The sequence below is a fragment of the Oreochromis niloticus genome, linkage group LG6 (assembly GCF_001858045.2).
Source record: "Oreochromis niloticus isolate F11D_XX linkage group LG6, O_niloticus_UMD_NMBU, whole genome shotgun sequence".
Lineage (NCBI taxonomy): Eukaryota > Metazoa > Chordata > Actinopteri > Cichliformes > Cichlidae > Oreochromis > Oreochromis niloticus.
The window spans coordinates 13,600,704-13,614,727 of NC_031971.2; the positions used below are offsets into that span (position 1 = coordinate 13,600,704).

Here is a 14,024-nt window from a genome sequence, read left to right on the forward strand (position 1 = left end):
TACGAAGCGTTTTTGCAGATTTCAGGTCATCAGTTTGGATTTAAAAGCTTTGCTGTTACATGCTGCTGACGACAAACTCGAAAGCATGAAAAACTGGATCAGTTAAATCCCAAAAGGTTGATTCTGTTCATCTGGACGTAGCGTTTTCAGCGGGAGTCACTCATCCAATTGACTTCTTCAGTCTCAGCTGACTGCAGGTTTCCCCAACCTTATAAACAGTACATTTGCATAATGACTGAAACCAGCCCAGTGAAGGAACAATGGGCTGTGAGGTCAGTTCCTTGATCATTAATACGCAAATTGTCATGACCACTGATCAACGGCTACTGATTAAAACCCATTGATCAAAGACCATGAGTACCATTTACAGAGAGTTGGGGAATGGCTGCAATCACAGCATTTTAAGATGACGAAAGATGTACCCTTAGGCCCCCTCCTTGATTCAGGGATGGTCTCTCCCTTTTCATGTAAATGGCCTTCTTGACTTCGTGCTCAAACCAGCGTTCCTCCCTGTCCAGGATGTGTACATCCTCATCCAGATGAACAGAATCAATCTTTGGGATTTACTTACCTGGATAATTGAGCATTAATCAATTAAAGTGTCATGACTGTGGACATGCATAATCAGTCCATCATTGGTCATTTACACTGCAGAAAAAGAGTAGCAAGTGGAGCTGAGGCCTGTAAACTTTAAGCCAAAAACACAAGACCGCAGCACTCATCACTAGCTCATTGAAGCAGGTTTTCAGGATATTTTAATGTTTTATGGACTGATTTTGAATTTATCGCATGATTTTGGAAGTTCAGGCACTAGACACTGACTTTGTCCCACCTCTGCAACTGATCAAACTGTGTCTTTGCTTGTGTCACAAGTATTTGCCTCCTCCTCTAAGCTTCATCTTTGTGCTTTTTCTGACATAGATGTTCTAATTGCTTGTTGTCAACCCTCTGTCTGAACCGCCTTTTAAAAAAAAAACCTCTTTTACAAATACGCTCTAACTTTATTCCCTTTCTTCCTTCTTTCTGTTGTTTTTGTGTGTGTGTCAGAAAACACGCAGAGACGTCTGCAACTTCGACAAGGAGTTTACAAAGATGGTGGTGGAGCTGACGCCAACAGACAAGCTCTTCATCATGAACCTTGACCAGAACGAGTTTCAAGGCTTCTCCTACACCAACCCAGAATTCATCATACAAGTCTGAGGACTTCCGGCTGGTTAGAGGCAGCCTGGGCCAGACTTTACTCCAGCTTGTACAGCCCAGCCACATTTCATCAAAGACCCATCCAGCATCCGATCAGGACTCAGAGCCGCGCCGTCTTCAGTCTCGACCCACACCAGCATCTAAACTGGGCAATCATAAACCGTCACATTAGCTCCACAAACACAGACAGCAGTGTGAAACAAAGCCCGCTGGTGGCCAGTTTCCAGAAAACTCCAGGTGGTTAGCATTCCCAGTACCTCACAGTGAGCCGGTCAGTACGAAGAGCGGTGATCAAGAGTCACAATGAATGTGCTAATAGTGTGTATGTGCTCTATTGATCACCGACAAGAGTGTTTGTTTACTTGATTTTCTTCTCTTCAGCCTGTGGAAGTTGCATCATGAGCCTACAATGATCAATATGTACATGCACGCTCGCAAACACACACGTGTGTCCGTGCAGGCTGCGGTTCGGAGGAAGGTTGGTTTTGAATTCAAAAAGCTCTGATTTATAACCTCATGTCTAAGTTAGTCCTGAACTTAGTCTTAAGCACGTTTCGTCTTCCAAATTGATGCAAAAAGAAAAAAGAAAAAAGGAAAAAAAAAAAAGACCCCCCCACCCCAAATGCCTGTTTCGGCAGAGATATTTAAAAACGTCTTTCTCTAGCTTAATCTCTTTCTCTATGGCACTGTGTACGTATGCGGTGGGTTAGTGCTGTAGGCCTATACAGTCTTTGTGGTGCAGCTCCTCTATGCATGCCATGTTTGTTGGTCCAGTAGTTTAAAGACTTGCTTTCGACCTCTCGGACGACAGAGGGGGGGGAGGAAAAAAAAAAACCTCGACAGGTGTCCAGAGTCCGTTTTGAAATATCCAAAATCAAAGTTTTAGTTCCCACTCTGAATGCTGTATCTCTTAATAGTGTTTTGAATATGCGTGGCTACAGTTTGCTTTACAAAGCACGGAGCAAAGACTGTCTGGCTGTCTGTAAATGAACGTATCGATGTAACGGTGCTGTATGACCTGTGTTTGTGTGTATGTGTAAATAGGAATGGGATGTAGAGCTAGAAGTGTTTTTCATGTTATCGTGCACTTCTCTACTATTCCCCACCCCCCCACTCAGCTGCCACTTTTCCAAATTTGTTTTTCCCATTTTCTCTCTTCCCTCCTCCTCCTCCTCCTCCCCTTAAATCTTCTTTTGATCTCCGTTCTCCCTCTTTTCTTCCCCCCCGTTCCCTCCCCCCAGCTAACGTTCATATCATTTTAAGGAAATGAGATAAGACGAGAAAGACAGAGGGAGGGCGAAAGATGGGGGGAGTAATGTGTTAACTATGCAAAAAGGCAGGAGGAGGAGGAAGTGGGCAACTTTTATTAAGCAACCAAGGAATTGTGTAAATGGACAGTGTACATGTGTTGCATGCGCTGTCTTTACCTGCGCGTGAGAGACACCTGCAGAAAGATGCATTAAAATGAATTATCATAAAACATTCCAGAAACTCTGGCTCTCTTGTGTTTTTCTCCTTTTTTGCCTCTTTTAACTCCATTTTACACAAAAAATATCAAAGACAATCTAGCGATCGTGCTTCATTTCTTACCGAGATGTATATTATGTCTGCGATGGAGAGGAGGGATTGTTCTTGAAAGCAATACAGATTGAAAAATTCTTGAAATTAAAGCAGCTATAATGAGCAGTTTTATAGTTGTAGTGATAGTAAGTATCAAGCGGCTCTGTGAGAACATGAAATAAGTCGCTTGGACTGATGAATCTGCAGCCCGATTCTGCTTACAGCTCCTTGGAAACTATTATTAACGCTTATTAAAGGGATCACAATGTGCACATTTAACTTCTCAACAGAAACACTGTGTTCAAAGGCCTGCTGTGCAAGTTCACCAATGACACACATATATAATAATGTGCAGTTTAGTCGAGAAGCTGAAACGGTGACGATTGATCATAACAAAACATTTTACCGTGAGGAAGCTCGTTGGTTGGGGTTGATTGCTTTTGCTTCTTCACACACATGGCCACTCACTTTGCAAAGCCTTAAATATTCACATCCTCATTTATTCTTTTAATCGCTTGTGTGATATGCTTGTGGAGTGAATACTGATGGCAATATTAATATTAAAGGACATGTAATGAGTAAACCTGGCCAAAGAAAAAGCCCCATGAGAGTTCTGTGTATATAAAAGTGTTTTCAAAATGTTCAGACTGTTTTCCTTTCTACCTGATTATGCATTATTGGTTATATATACAGCATACATACAGTCATGGCACAAAGAAAGTATACTTTTTCATTTTCATTGGATCATTGTCCTGTTGCAGGGTTGATTTCAGTCGAGCTTTAGCTATCAGACAGATAGCCTCGCATTTGAGTCTAGAATAGTTTAGTACACGGAGGAGTTCATGGTCGATTCAATAACTAGAAAGGTGCCTGGGTCCTGATGCTGCAAAACAAGCCCGAATCCTCACTCCTCCACCACCGTGCTTGACAGGTGATATGAGGTGTTTGTGCTGATTGGTTTTCACCAAATGTGGCTGCTACATCTTTCAGTTGTTCCCTTTAGGGGTCCTCTGTCACACCAATCCTCTGCCCGTCCTCCTTCGTTACATCCATCCTGATTCTTAAACATCCATATTAAACATTCTTTATACACTACATCCACCATCCCTCCTCTTCACAGGTCCAATCTTCCCTCTTTAACTTTGTCTCCAAACAGCTCAACCTGAACTTCCCTTTTACTCTTTATCCTTCTGTCAGAATACTCCCCTGACACTCCTCTCCATTTTGCCTGCACTTTTCGCTATCCTACATTTATCCTTCTCTATCTTTTACTTTATTCATGAAACCCTCAACGCACACCTTCCACCTTCTCAACACACTCTCTTCACTTCTTAGTACATTTCCATCTCTATCACATCCTTTCTCTGCCTCTCCCTTCCTTAGTGTCCAGCCTCACAACTCACTACAAGCCTTTTCCTTTGCCTTTGTCACCTCTCTCTTCCCAGAACTCCTGTGTACTTTCTTCATCTCCCTGATTATCCAACTTTTTCTTTGCTAACCTCTTCCTTATGACCCTTCCCAGATTGATAGACAGCCACAGATGCTTGTCTAACATCATTGCTGATGTCTTTCTTCCTCTGCAATCTGTGAACACATACCTGAATGCTCCAGAGCAGCAGACTGCCAAACGTCTGCTTTGGTAGAAGTGTTCGCACTTGTTGATGATCGTTTAATCAAGTGCATTTGATTAGCAGCACTTGGTCGCTCCTTACTCTAATAAGTTTTCTTCCCACAGAGTGCTATATACATATATATGTGTATATATATATATGTGTATATGTGTATATATATGTGTATATGTGTATATGTGTATATATATATATAAAAAAAAAAACACCCAGCACGCCCCTACGGGCGGTTTATCCTTCAAGCTCGGGTCCTCTACCAGAGGCCTGGGAGCTTGAGGGTCCTGCGCAGTATCTTAGCTGTTCCCAGGACTGCGCTCTTCTGGACAGAGATGTCCGATGTTGTTCCCGGGATCTGCTGGAGCCACTCGCCTAGCTTGGGAGTCACCGCACCTAGTGCTCTGATTACCACGGGGACCACCGTTACCTTCACCCTCCACATCCTCTCGAGCTCTTCTCTGAGCCCTTGGTATTTCTCCAGCTTCTCGTGTTCCTTCTTCCTGATATTGCTGTCATTCGGAACCGCTACATCGATCACTATGGCCGTCTTCTCCTGTTTGTCCACCACCACTATGTCCGGTTGGTTAGCCACCACCATTTTGTCCGTCTGTATCTGGAAGTCCCACAGGATCTTAGCTCGGTCATTCTCCATCACCCTTGGGGGCATCTCCCATTTTGACCTCGGGACTTCCAGGTTATACTCGGCACAGATGTTCCTGTACACTATGCCGGCCACTTGGTTATGGCGTTCCATGTATGCCCTGCCTGCTAGCATCTTGCACCCTGCTGTTATGTGCTGGATTGTCTCTGGGGCATCTTTACACAGCCTGCACCTGGGGTCTTGCCTGGTGTGATAGACCCCAGCCTCTATGGATCTTGTACTCAGAGCTTGTTCCTGTGCTGCCATGATTAGTGCCTCTGTGCTGTCTTTCAGTCCAGCTTTGTCCAGCCACTGGTAGGATTTCTGGATATCAGCCACCTCCTCTATCTGCCGGTGGTACATACCGTGCAGTGGCCTGTCCTTCCATGATGGTTCCTCGTCTCCCTCCTCTTTCTTGGGTTTCTGCTGCCTGAGGTATTCACTGAGCACTCGGTCAGTTGGGGCCATCTTCCCAATGTATTCTTGGATGTTCGTTGTCCCATCCTGGACTGTGGTGCTGACACTCACCAGTCCCCGGCCCCCTTCCTTCCGCTTAGCGTACAGCCTCAGGGTGCTGGACTTGGGGTGAAACCCTCCATGCATGGTCAGGAGCTTTCATATATATATATATATCCATCCATCCATCCATTCGCTTCCGCTTATCCTTTTCAGGGTCGCGGGGGGCGCTGGAGCCTATCCCAGCTGTCATAGGGCGAGAGGCAGGGTACGCCCTGGACAGGTCGCCAGTCTGTCGCAGGGCTAACACACAGGGACAGACAACCATTCGCACTCACATTCACTCACACATTTACACCTAGTGGCAATTTGGATATATATATATACACATACATACATATATATATATATATATGCGCATGGAGGGTTTCACCCCAAGTCCAGCACCCTGAGGCTGTACGCTAAGCGGAAGGAAGGAGGCCGGGGACTGGTGAGTGTCAGCACCACAGTCCAGGATGAGACAACGAACATCCAAGAATACATTGGGAAGATGGCCCCAACTGACCGAGTGCTCAGTGAATACCTCAGGCAGCAGAAACCCAAGAAAGAGGAGGGAGACGAGGAACCATCATGGAAGGACAGGCCCCTGCACGGTATGTACCACCGGCAGATAGAGGAGGTGGCTGATATCCAGAAATCCTACCAGTGGCTGGACAAAGCTGGACTGAAAGACAGCACAGAGGCACTAATCATGGTAGCACAAGAACAAGCTCTGAGTACAAGATCCATAGAGGCTGGGGTCTATCACACCAGGCAAGACCCCAGGTGCAGGCTGTGTAAAGATGCCCCAGAGACAATCCAGCACACAACAGCAGGGTGCAAGATGCTAGCAGGCAAGGCATACATGGAACGCCATAACCAAGTGGCCGGCATAGTGTACAGGAACATCTGTGCCGAGTATAACCTGGAAGTCCCGAGGTCAAAATGGGAGATGCCCCCAAGGGTGGTGGAGAATGACCGAGCTAAGATCCTGTGGGACTTCCAGATACAGACGGACAAAATGGTGGTGGCTAACCAACCGGACATAGTGGTGGTGGACAAACAGAAGAAGACGGCCATAGTGATCGATGTAGCGGTTCCGAATGACAGCAATATCAGGAAGAAGGAACACGAGAAGCTGGAGAAATACCAAGGGCTCAGAGAAGAGCTCGAGAGGATGTGGAGGGTGAAGGTAACGGTGGTCCCCGTGGTAATCAGAGCACTAGGTGCGGTGACTCCCAAGCTAGGCGAGTGGCTCCAGCAGATCCCGGGAACAACATCGGACATCTCTGTCCAGAAGAGCGCAGTCCTGGGAACAGCTAAGATACTGCGCAGGACCCTCAAGCTCCCAGGCCTCTGGTAGAGGACCCGAGCTTGAAGGATAAACCGCCCACAGGGGCGTGCTGGGTGTTTTTTTGTTGTTGTTTTTTTTGTATGTATATATATGTGTGTATATATATATATATATATATATATATATATATATATATATATATATGTCATGTATTCTTGTTTGTTTGAGGTTGTATTAAATATTTTTATATTCTTTTCCTTCTCATGTAAAACGTGAGAATTGACAGTTTGTGCTCTTCTTTTTACCACGACTGTAATAATGACCAAGACTTTATATAAGAGGTGAATTTAGGTTCTAAATTTGAAAGGAGGAGGTGACTCCTCTCATTGTCATCAAAATATCATCCGAGAATCTGGAGGAAATCTTGCTGTGTGCAGGAGACAAGGCAGAAAATCGATATTGGATGCCTGTGATCTTTGAGCCCTCAAGCAGCACTGAAATCAAAACAGGAATGACATTAAAATCACTGCATGGGCTCAGGAACACTTCCTGAAAGCGACATCTGTGAACACAGTTCATTTTATAATCCAGTAATGCTGCTTAAAGCTCTATCATACAAAGAAGAAGCCACATGTGAACATGATCCAGAAAGGTCTCCATCTTTTCTGGACCAATACTCATTTAAAATGCACTGAAGCAAAGTGGAAAACCGTTCTCTGGTGAGATTAATCAAAAATTGATTTGTTAACTTTTGTACTTTTTCCAAAACATGGATGCTGCATCCTATAGGCTAAAGAGGAGAGAGACCAAAGAAGCTCTGCTGTAGTGTTCACGGGCACTAATCACCACTTTAAGACTGAATTTAAAATGTAAAGCTGTCTTTTTGGTAATAAACACCTGCAGCTCTTAATGAAATGTCTTTAGGCTGAGCTAAAGGTTTTATTGTGTCTTCACCAGAAAATAATGCGCACTACTTTCTGCTCTCTTGCTGCTCTCCATGGTGCTGAACTGGTGGACTATGAACTGGTTTGCATGAGGCCTGTGCTATTCTTAGTGACGGGGACACACACACACACACACACACACACACACACACACACACACACAGACAAACGCACACACACATACAATCAGACAGGCGGGGTCATTCTGCAGACTGAGCCGTGCAGAGTGGGGCTACAACAAACTAGAACGAGTCGAGAAACGTGCCGCTGATGCCATTTTCTCCAGACCACTTTCCTCTACCATTTCCTCCAACTTTCAGCGCCGTTTCTTCACTTGTTCTGCACAGCCAACAAGCTCACATCAAGCTTCTGTGCCTTTAACATGGAAACATCTCAACTTTGTGAGCAAAGTTTAATAGTTTAGAGGAAAATGGGGCGGCAGAAGATGTGCTCGGAACCTGAGTTTCCTTCCTGGATCAACTCAAAGATCAGACACAGAGGGAAAGTTTTGAACAGCCTCTAAACTCTGCCAGACTCGGTCCTCAGAGGGAGGAGGAGGAGGAGACATGAGGGTGTTTAACCGGGGTGTGATGATGCTTCTGACCACAGCAGGGGCTTTCTGTGCCTTCAGCCTCATGACCATCGCCGTGGGAACGGACTATTGGCTGTACTCCCGAGGGGTGTGCCGCTCCAAGACCCTGAGCGACAACGAGACGGTCCGCAAGAACGAAGAAGTCCTGACCCACTCTGGTCTGTGGAGGACCTGCTGCACGGAGGGTGGGAGTCACACTACATCTGCATGTGGTTTCACATTAGAAGCTTATAAAACAGCCCAGAGTGAAACACAACAAAAATGGTCAATCTAAACATAGTAAATATGCACTATGGTGTGTTTATGTGACTATGACTTGTTAATCTAATAAGTTAAATGGGATATAAATGGGCAACTCGATATTAAGTAGCAATAACACTGTCGGTTCTTACAAGCAGGCCTATAATGGGCTGATTATATAAACAAAGATGTGCATCATGTTTCTCTATCGGGTGATAATTGCTACATCGATAAATCATACAACAGCAGCTACATAGTAATAGTATTACAAAGTATTACAACATAGTAATAGTATTACAGACCTGAAAATGTTCTGCACTCAACAGTTCAGTGGAGTATTTATATTCTGTATCAGGAAAAGTAGAAATCCGACATAAAAATACCCTGTTATAGTGATTGCAACTATAAATATGTGACTATTATTTGAAAAATATTTTTTACTTGCACTGTGCAGATGATACCACTATACATGAAGCAAATGTTTGGTACATAAATTTTAATTTGTAGTTAGTTGGTAAATAAGAAAGTAAAAATGTTAGATTTCCTCATACGTGATAACAAATATTGTTTCAGGCTTTTTAAAATATTTGATCTTGACTAGACTTCACCAAGATTTCATTAAGAACTCTTTGCAGACAAAATAAGCCATTTAAAATACACCTGAGGCCATCTCTCCTTTTTATAGCTTTATTAAACTCTCAAACACAGAAATCATTCAGAGGAAAAGGGCTTGTTGTTACAGACATCTCATATTTGCACTTTGATGCCTCTGTGATTAGATTTTGATTGTTTGCTGGAGTCATGAGGACACATCTTAAAGAAGACTATAGAGAAGGTTTAGCCCTGGCTATATGATGGATAGAAATGACATTTTCAATTATTAACTTCTCTTTAATAGCACCACCAATACTTCTATTACCCCATATCCTTGGTTCTGTTTTGCTTTGCTAAGTTTCTGATGAAGAGAAAATGCTTGGCTTTTCGATTTCCTCCTCACTTCCCTTTCATTCCCTCCCTCTGCTGCTGCCCCTGCCGCCTGTAAAACCAAGCCAACCCAAAAAGGTTTAATGGAGAGGAAACAGAGCATGCAGAGGTCATCAGTGCTTTAACAGTCTGGTGTGATTGCATGTTGGTCAGTTAGCCTGCATTGCAAAAAAAAAGCCATAAACGGGGAGATAGATGAAGATAATCGTGATGCACGAAAGAAGCGCTCGGAGGCAAATTTGTTGTTGAGCCAGATGGGGACAGATGATCTGATCTCTTGTTTCTAATGTGACAATAATTTGAATAACTTTACACCTCACATCTTTTCTCTCAGCCCTGTTTGCTGCAGCTGAGCTGTTGTTAATGAATGAGTTTTGTTTTGGTAACCATGGGGACTGAGCCACATCATCAATACTGGTCAATCAGGGCGGGCCCACAGGGACACATTTGTCAATATGATCCTGTGTGCGCAAATACTAAAAGGCACCGCACGGCCAAAGGTTACAAAGGCTGATGTTTGTATTTCCAGACATCATTATAATGCATCAGAGCCTTCACGGCTTACGAGGGTTATTATCTTTCTGTGCCATATACAGTAGCGTTGAGTGATAGTGGAATATTTGTCTTTTCACTTGAGCGTATGACACCTACATCCAGTGAAAACAGCCAGCGTAGAAATATGAGAGAGATGATTTGATATAAATATGAGCACAACTTGAGGCCCTTACTGTTCAAGAAAAGCACAGAAGAAGCTTGGATCAGCAGCTAATTCAGACCCCAGGTCATTTTAAGGTTTATGCTTTTCCTGAGGCAGCAGTGTCATTAAAAATGCCCCCTTCTTTTTTTTCTGTGGAGACAGTTTTGTGCAAAATAATGCTTGTTAGCGTTAAGATGACATTAATACAAAAATCTATTGTACATCAGTCTAAAAATGTAATATAACAATGCTGACATGCAAGACTTTACATCTGTGATCCCTCTGCAGGTATGAAGAAACACAAAAGCAGAAAAACACACGGTAATGATATATAATGAGACAAGCTCATTATATATGAGTGATCACATGACATGATGTGATCACATGACATGAGGTGGGAGGAAGAGTGTGGACAGCTACTGCAACACTGTCTCTTCCAGGTTTAAAATCTGATAGGCTGAACAAGTGAAGACCTAAAGTGACTCTTTGGGCATGCTCATAACTCACAGCAACAATAAAAACACAGTAAAAGGCCACAAGAGGGCACTGATTCATGTTAAACAGTTAGAAGGTGGACAGGATGAGTAAAAACCAACCTGAGAAGATACCTGTGCTTCTTTTACATTTGCATCAAGTACAGAAGAAGAGGGAGACAGGGGAAAATGACAAAGCAGTGCCACTTTTGTTACAGAATGATGTAATTGTCTGATTTTCTGTTTTCAGGGACATTTCGGGGTGTTTGCAAGGACATTGATCACTTTCCTGACGATGCAGACTACGAGCAGGACGCTGCTGAATACTTACTGCGTGGGTATCAAATAATTGCATGAACTCTTAACAGCTGTGATGACAGTTTGAGGTATTTGCGTGGTGTCTTGATACCCTCGTTCTCCTGTCCTCTGCACAGGAGCGGTACGAGCCTCCAGCCTCTTCCCCATCCTCAGTGTGGGATTATTATTTCTTGGGGGTGTCTGCGTAGCTGCCAGCGAGTTCTACAAGTCACGCTATAATGTCATTCTCACTGCGGGTATACTCTTTGTCTCTGCAGGTCAGACACACAGAGTCGTTTCAGCAGCATGATTATTATTGTGACTCTTCATTCAGTCCCTTATTAATTCTGAAACACAGAATTAAAAGCTTTGGTCGGTGATGTTAGATTTTATGTATACCCCCTTTTTAAAGACTGGTATTTATTATGTTTTTCTACATTAGTCTTTTTTAATTTCTTTTCTTCAGGTGTTTTAATGGTTGTACTTTCTCATTGTATGGAGGATCAAAAGGGCCGAAAATAAATAACAATTGAATAACTCATTAATTCTATAATTAAATTCATCAAAAGTAACATTAACACCAAAAGGAAATAAAACAAATAAAAAAAAAAAAACAATAAAATAAAATAATGGAAATAACTGAAAATTCATTTAAAGGTAACAAAAATATAAAAAATAATAAGAAAATCAAATAGGAACAAGAATTGATATCATATTTAATTAATTATTGTATTCATTCAGCATTTTTTTAACCATTGTTGTTATTTCTGGTGCATTTAACTGATGTTTTTAATTTTTTCAATTTAACTTATTAAATTTATGTTTTCGCACTTTTAGTCCTCCACAGTTTGTAGCATGTCAGTCAACTGCAAAAATTCCTCCACAAATAAACATCTGAGTGACCCTCTTCATCTCTGTTAACACTACTGCAGGTCTCAGTAACATCATTGGCATCATTGTGTACATATCAGCCAACTCAGGTGACCCCAGCCAGAGCGACAACAAGAAGAGCTACTCCTACGGCTGGTCCTTTTATTTCGGAGCTCTGTCCTTTGTGCTGGCTGAGATGGTGGGCGTCCTGGCAGTGCATGTGTTCATAGAAAAACACAGACAGCTGCGCACCAAAGGCCGGCCTTCGCTCATGAAGCCGCCCATCTCTCGAAGCTCATCGTATTACCGCAACCGTTACTACCAGAACCGCAGCCGCCGATACAGTTACAGGAGCAACCACAGCGCAGGGGACCCGCACTCCTTCCGAGCATCGCTCAGCCGTGACCGGGAGCCGTCCATCTCCGCTGAATCTAAAGTCACCACCATGGCAGGTTTGCCAACACCAGTGTCAGTGGGCTCAGAGTTCATGCTCTACGCTTTAACCTCACCTCTCAAAAACAGTAAGATAGACATGGCTGTGGATCATTTAACAGCTGCTCACAACAACACAGAGATGCTGCCTGGGAACTGCGCTTCCAACAGGAGGACCACACCTGTCTAAGAAGATAGTCCCTGTAAGGTTGAACTTTAGTGGGAGGAGAGTAAGCTTTCTCACATTCTTGCTATGGACAGAAGAAAGGCATTGTAGACAAGTGCAGGGCTGCATTAGCCTGCCAAATATTTTTTTCTATGAACTCTTCAGTCACTCATATGTCAAGAAATAGTGAAAAACTGCCATTACAATCTCCCAGAGTCCGTCCAACAGTCCAACACCAGGATATAACTTGGGGTACAATCAGAAAGTCCAGTTACTCCAACCATTAAAACCAGAAACCATTTCTGGTTTAAATTTGGCCAATCTCCCCTTCAAAGTCTGCTCCTTCTGCAGCTCTGGAATTGAATGGGCGGTGGTTCAGAGGTTTGCACAGAAAAAGATCCTGGGTTTGAAACCACTGGCTGGGGCCTTTCTCTGTGGAGTTTGCATGTTGTCCCTGTGACTCACTGTGTCCAAGCATGAAGGCAATGCATCAGGTTATGATGATAGTTATTTCTTAAGTCATTTGCAGGGCCTTGCACTAATTCAGAATGAAATCCGGGATGAGAACTTCACTGCGAAGCTCTACTGTAAAACCTGAAGCGTCGAATAGAGTATATCTGGTGGAATCAACCTGAACTGGTTGCTTCGAGTCTTCAATCTGCAACTAGCTGCAACTTTTTCATCTTTCACATAATTATATATAAGCTAAGGGGTCAGCATTTTGACATGGTGGAGGAGATCCAACATGCACTGTTGAAAGAAAGGTTGGAGTGGTCAGAACAGGGCATGCAGGGAAGGGTTTAAAATAGGAGCTGATGAGCTGTAAGCTTGCAGCACTGCCCAAAGACATGCCCTAATAGGGAAGATGTGTCACATTTAAATCAGGTTATGGTTCACAAACTGGCACCGCAGAACTTAATGATTGCATCTCCTGATGAAACAATGCAAGAAAATAAAGCTGTTTGAGATGTTAAAATCAGAGAGAGCTTGTTGTTTTTTACTGGAACAATTTTTAAAAATGGTCAATCGATTATTTAAATAGTTGCAGACTGTTGTGCAGTAAATTCGCTTGTCGTTTCAGTTCAAGCAACCAGCTAATCTGTATCTTTGACACTCGGAGGAAAAATCAAAGCAAACAAAAACTGAATTTTTAAAAAATAGATTTGTCTCAGTTTTTGTGAGTGTGTGTGTAGTAATAGTCGGTCAGAGAGAGAGAGAGAAAGGGAGAGGTGCCCGTGAGGAAATAGAAACATTTACAGAAAATACAAAAAGCATGAAAGCAACTGAGAATGAATGACTATGTCCTGTTTCTGTAGCCTCATTTTTTGTGGACCTATTGCAGAAAATCGAAGCCCCATTAAGTGCATTCGAACTCTCTCTGTCTCTCCATGTGTCTAATTGTGTGGCTGAGTGAGTTTTTGTAGCGTGTGAGCGTGCATAAGCGCACTGAAAGGGTCTGCCCTCATGGTTATGCCACTTTCTGTATGCCTTAAAGAAAGCTTCGAAGTTCACATC

At 43.2% G+C, this 14,024-nt stretch overlaps 2 protein-coding genes across 2 annotated transcripts in view; both read left to right on the forward strand.

The window, feature by feature from the left end:
• The window catches only part of LOC100703205 (protein kinase C beta type), a 36,812-nt gene extending 34,121 nt beyond the window's left edge, over nt 1-2,691 (forward strand). Inside the window, exon 17 of the mRNA XM_005460745.4 lies at nt 1,048-2,691. Within this exon, the coding sequence (XP_005460802.3) occupies nt 1,048-1,200 (153 nt within the window). The 3' untranslated portion in view covers nt 1,201-2,691. The remainder of the gene's footprint in view (nt 1-1,047) is intronic.
• A 4,394-nt stretch (nt 2,692-7,085) lies between these two features.
• Nucleotides 7,086-13,470, forward strand: cacng3a (calcium channel, voltage-dependent, gamma subunit 3a). The gene is made up of 4 exons (XM_003455979.5): nt 7,086-8,535; nt 10,995-11,078; nt 11,179-11,319; nt 11,974-13,470. The coding sequence occupies exons 1-4, from the start codon at nt 8,325-8,327 to the stop codon at nt 12,531-12,533; spliced, it is 996 nt and encodes a 331-aa protein (XP_003456027.1). The 5' UTR covers nt 7,086-8,324; the 3' UTR covers nt 12,534-13,470.
• The last annotated feature ends 554 nt before the right edge of the window (nt 13,471-14,024 follow it).

Coding starts and splice junctions, on each gene's coding strand:
- cacng3a (XM_003455979.5), top strand. CDS start 8,325: ATGAGGGTGTTTAACCGGGGTGTGATGATGCTTCTGACCACAGCAGGG. Junction 11,079..11,178: donor CGCTGCTGAATACTTACTGC/GTGGGTATCAAA, acceptor TCCTCTGCACAG/GAGCGGTACGAGCCTCCAGC. Junction 11,320..11,973: donor TATACTCTTTGTCTCTGCAG/GTCAGACACACA, acceptor ACACTACTGCAG/GTCTCAGTAACATCATTGGC.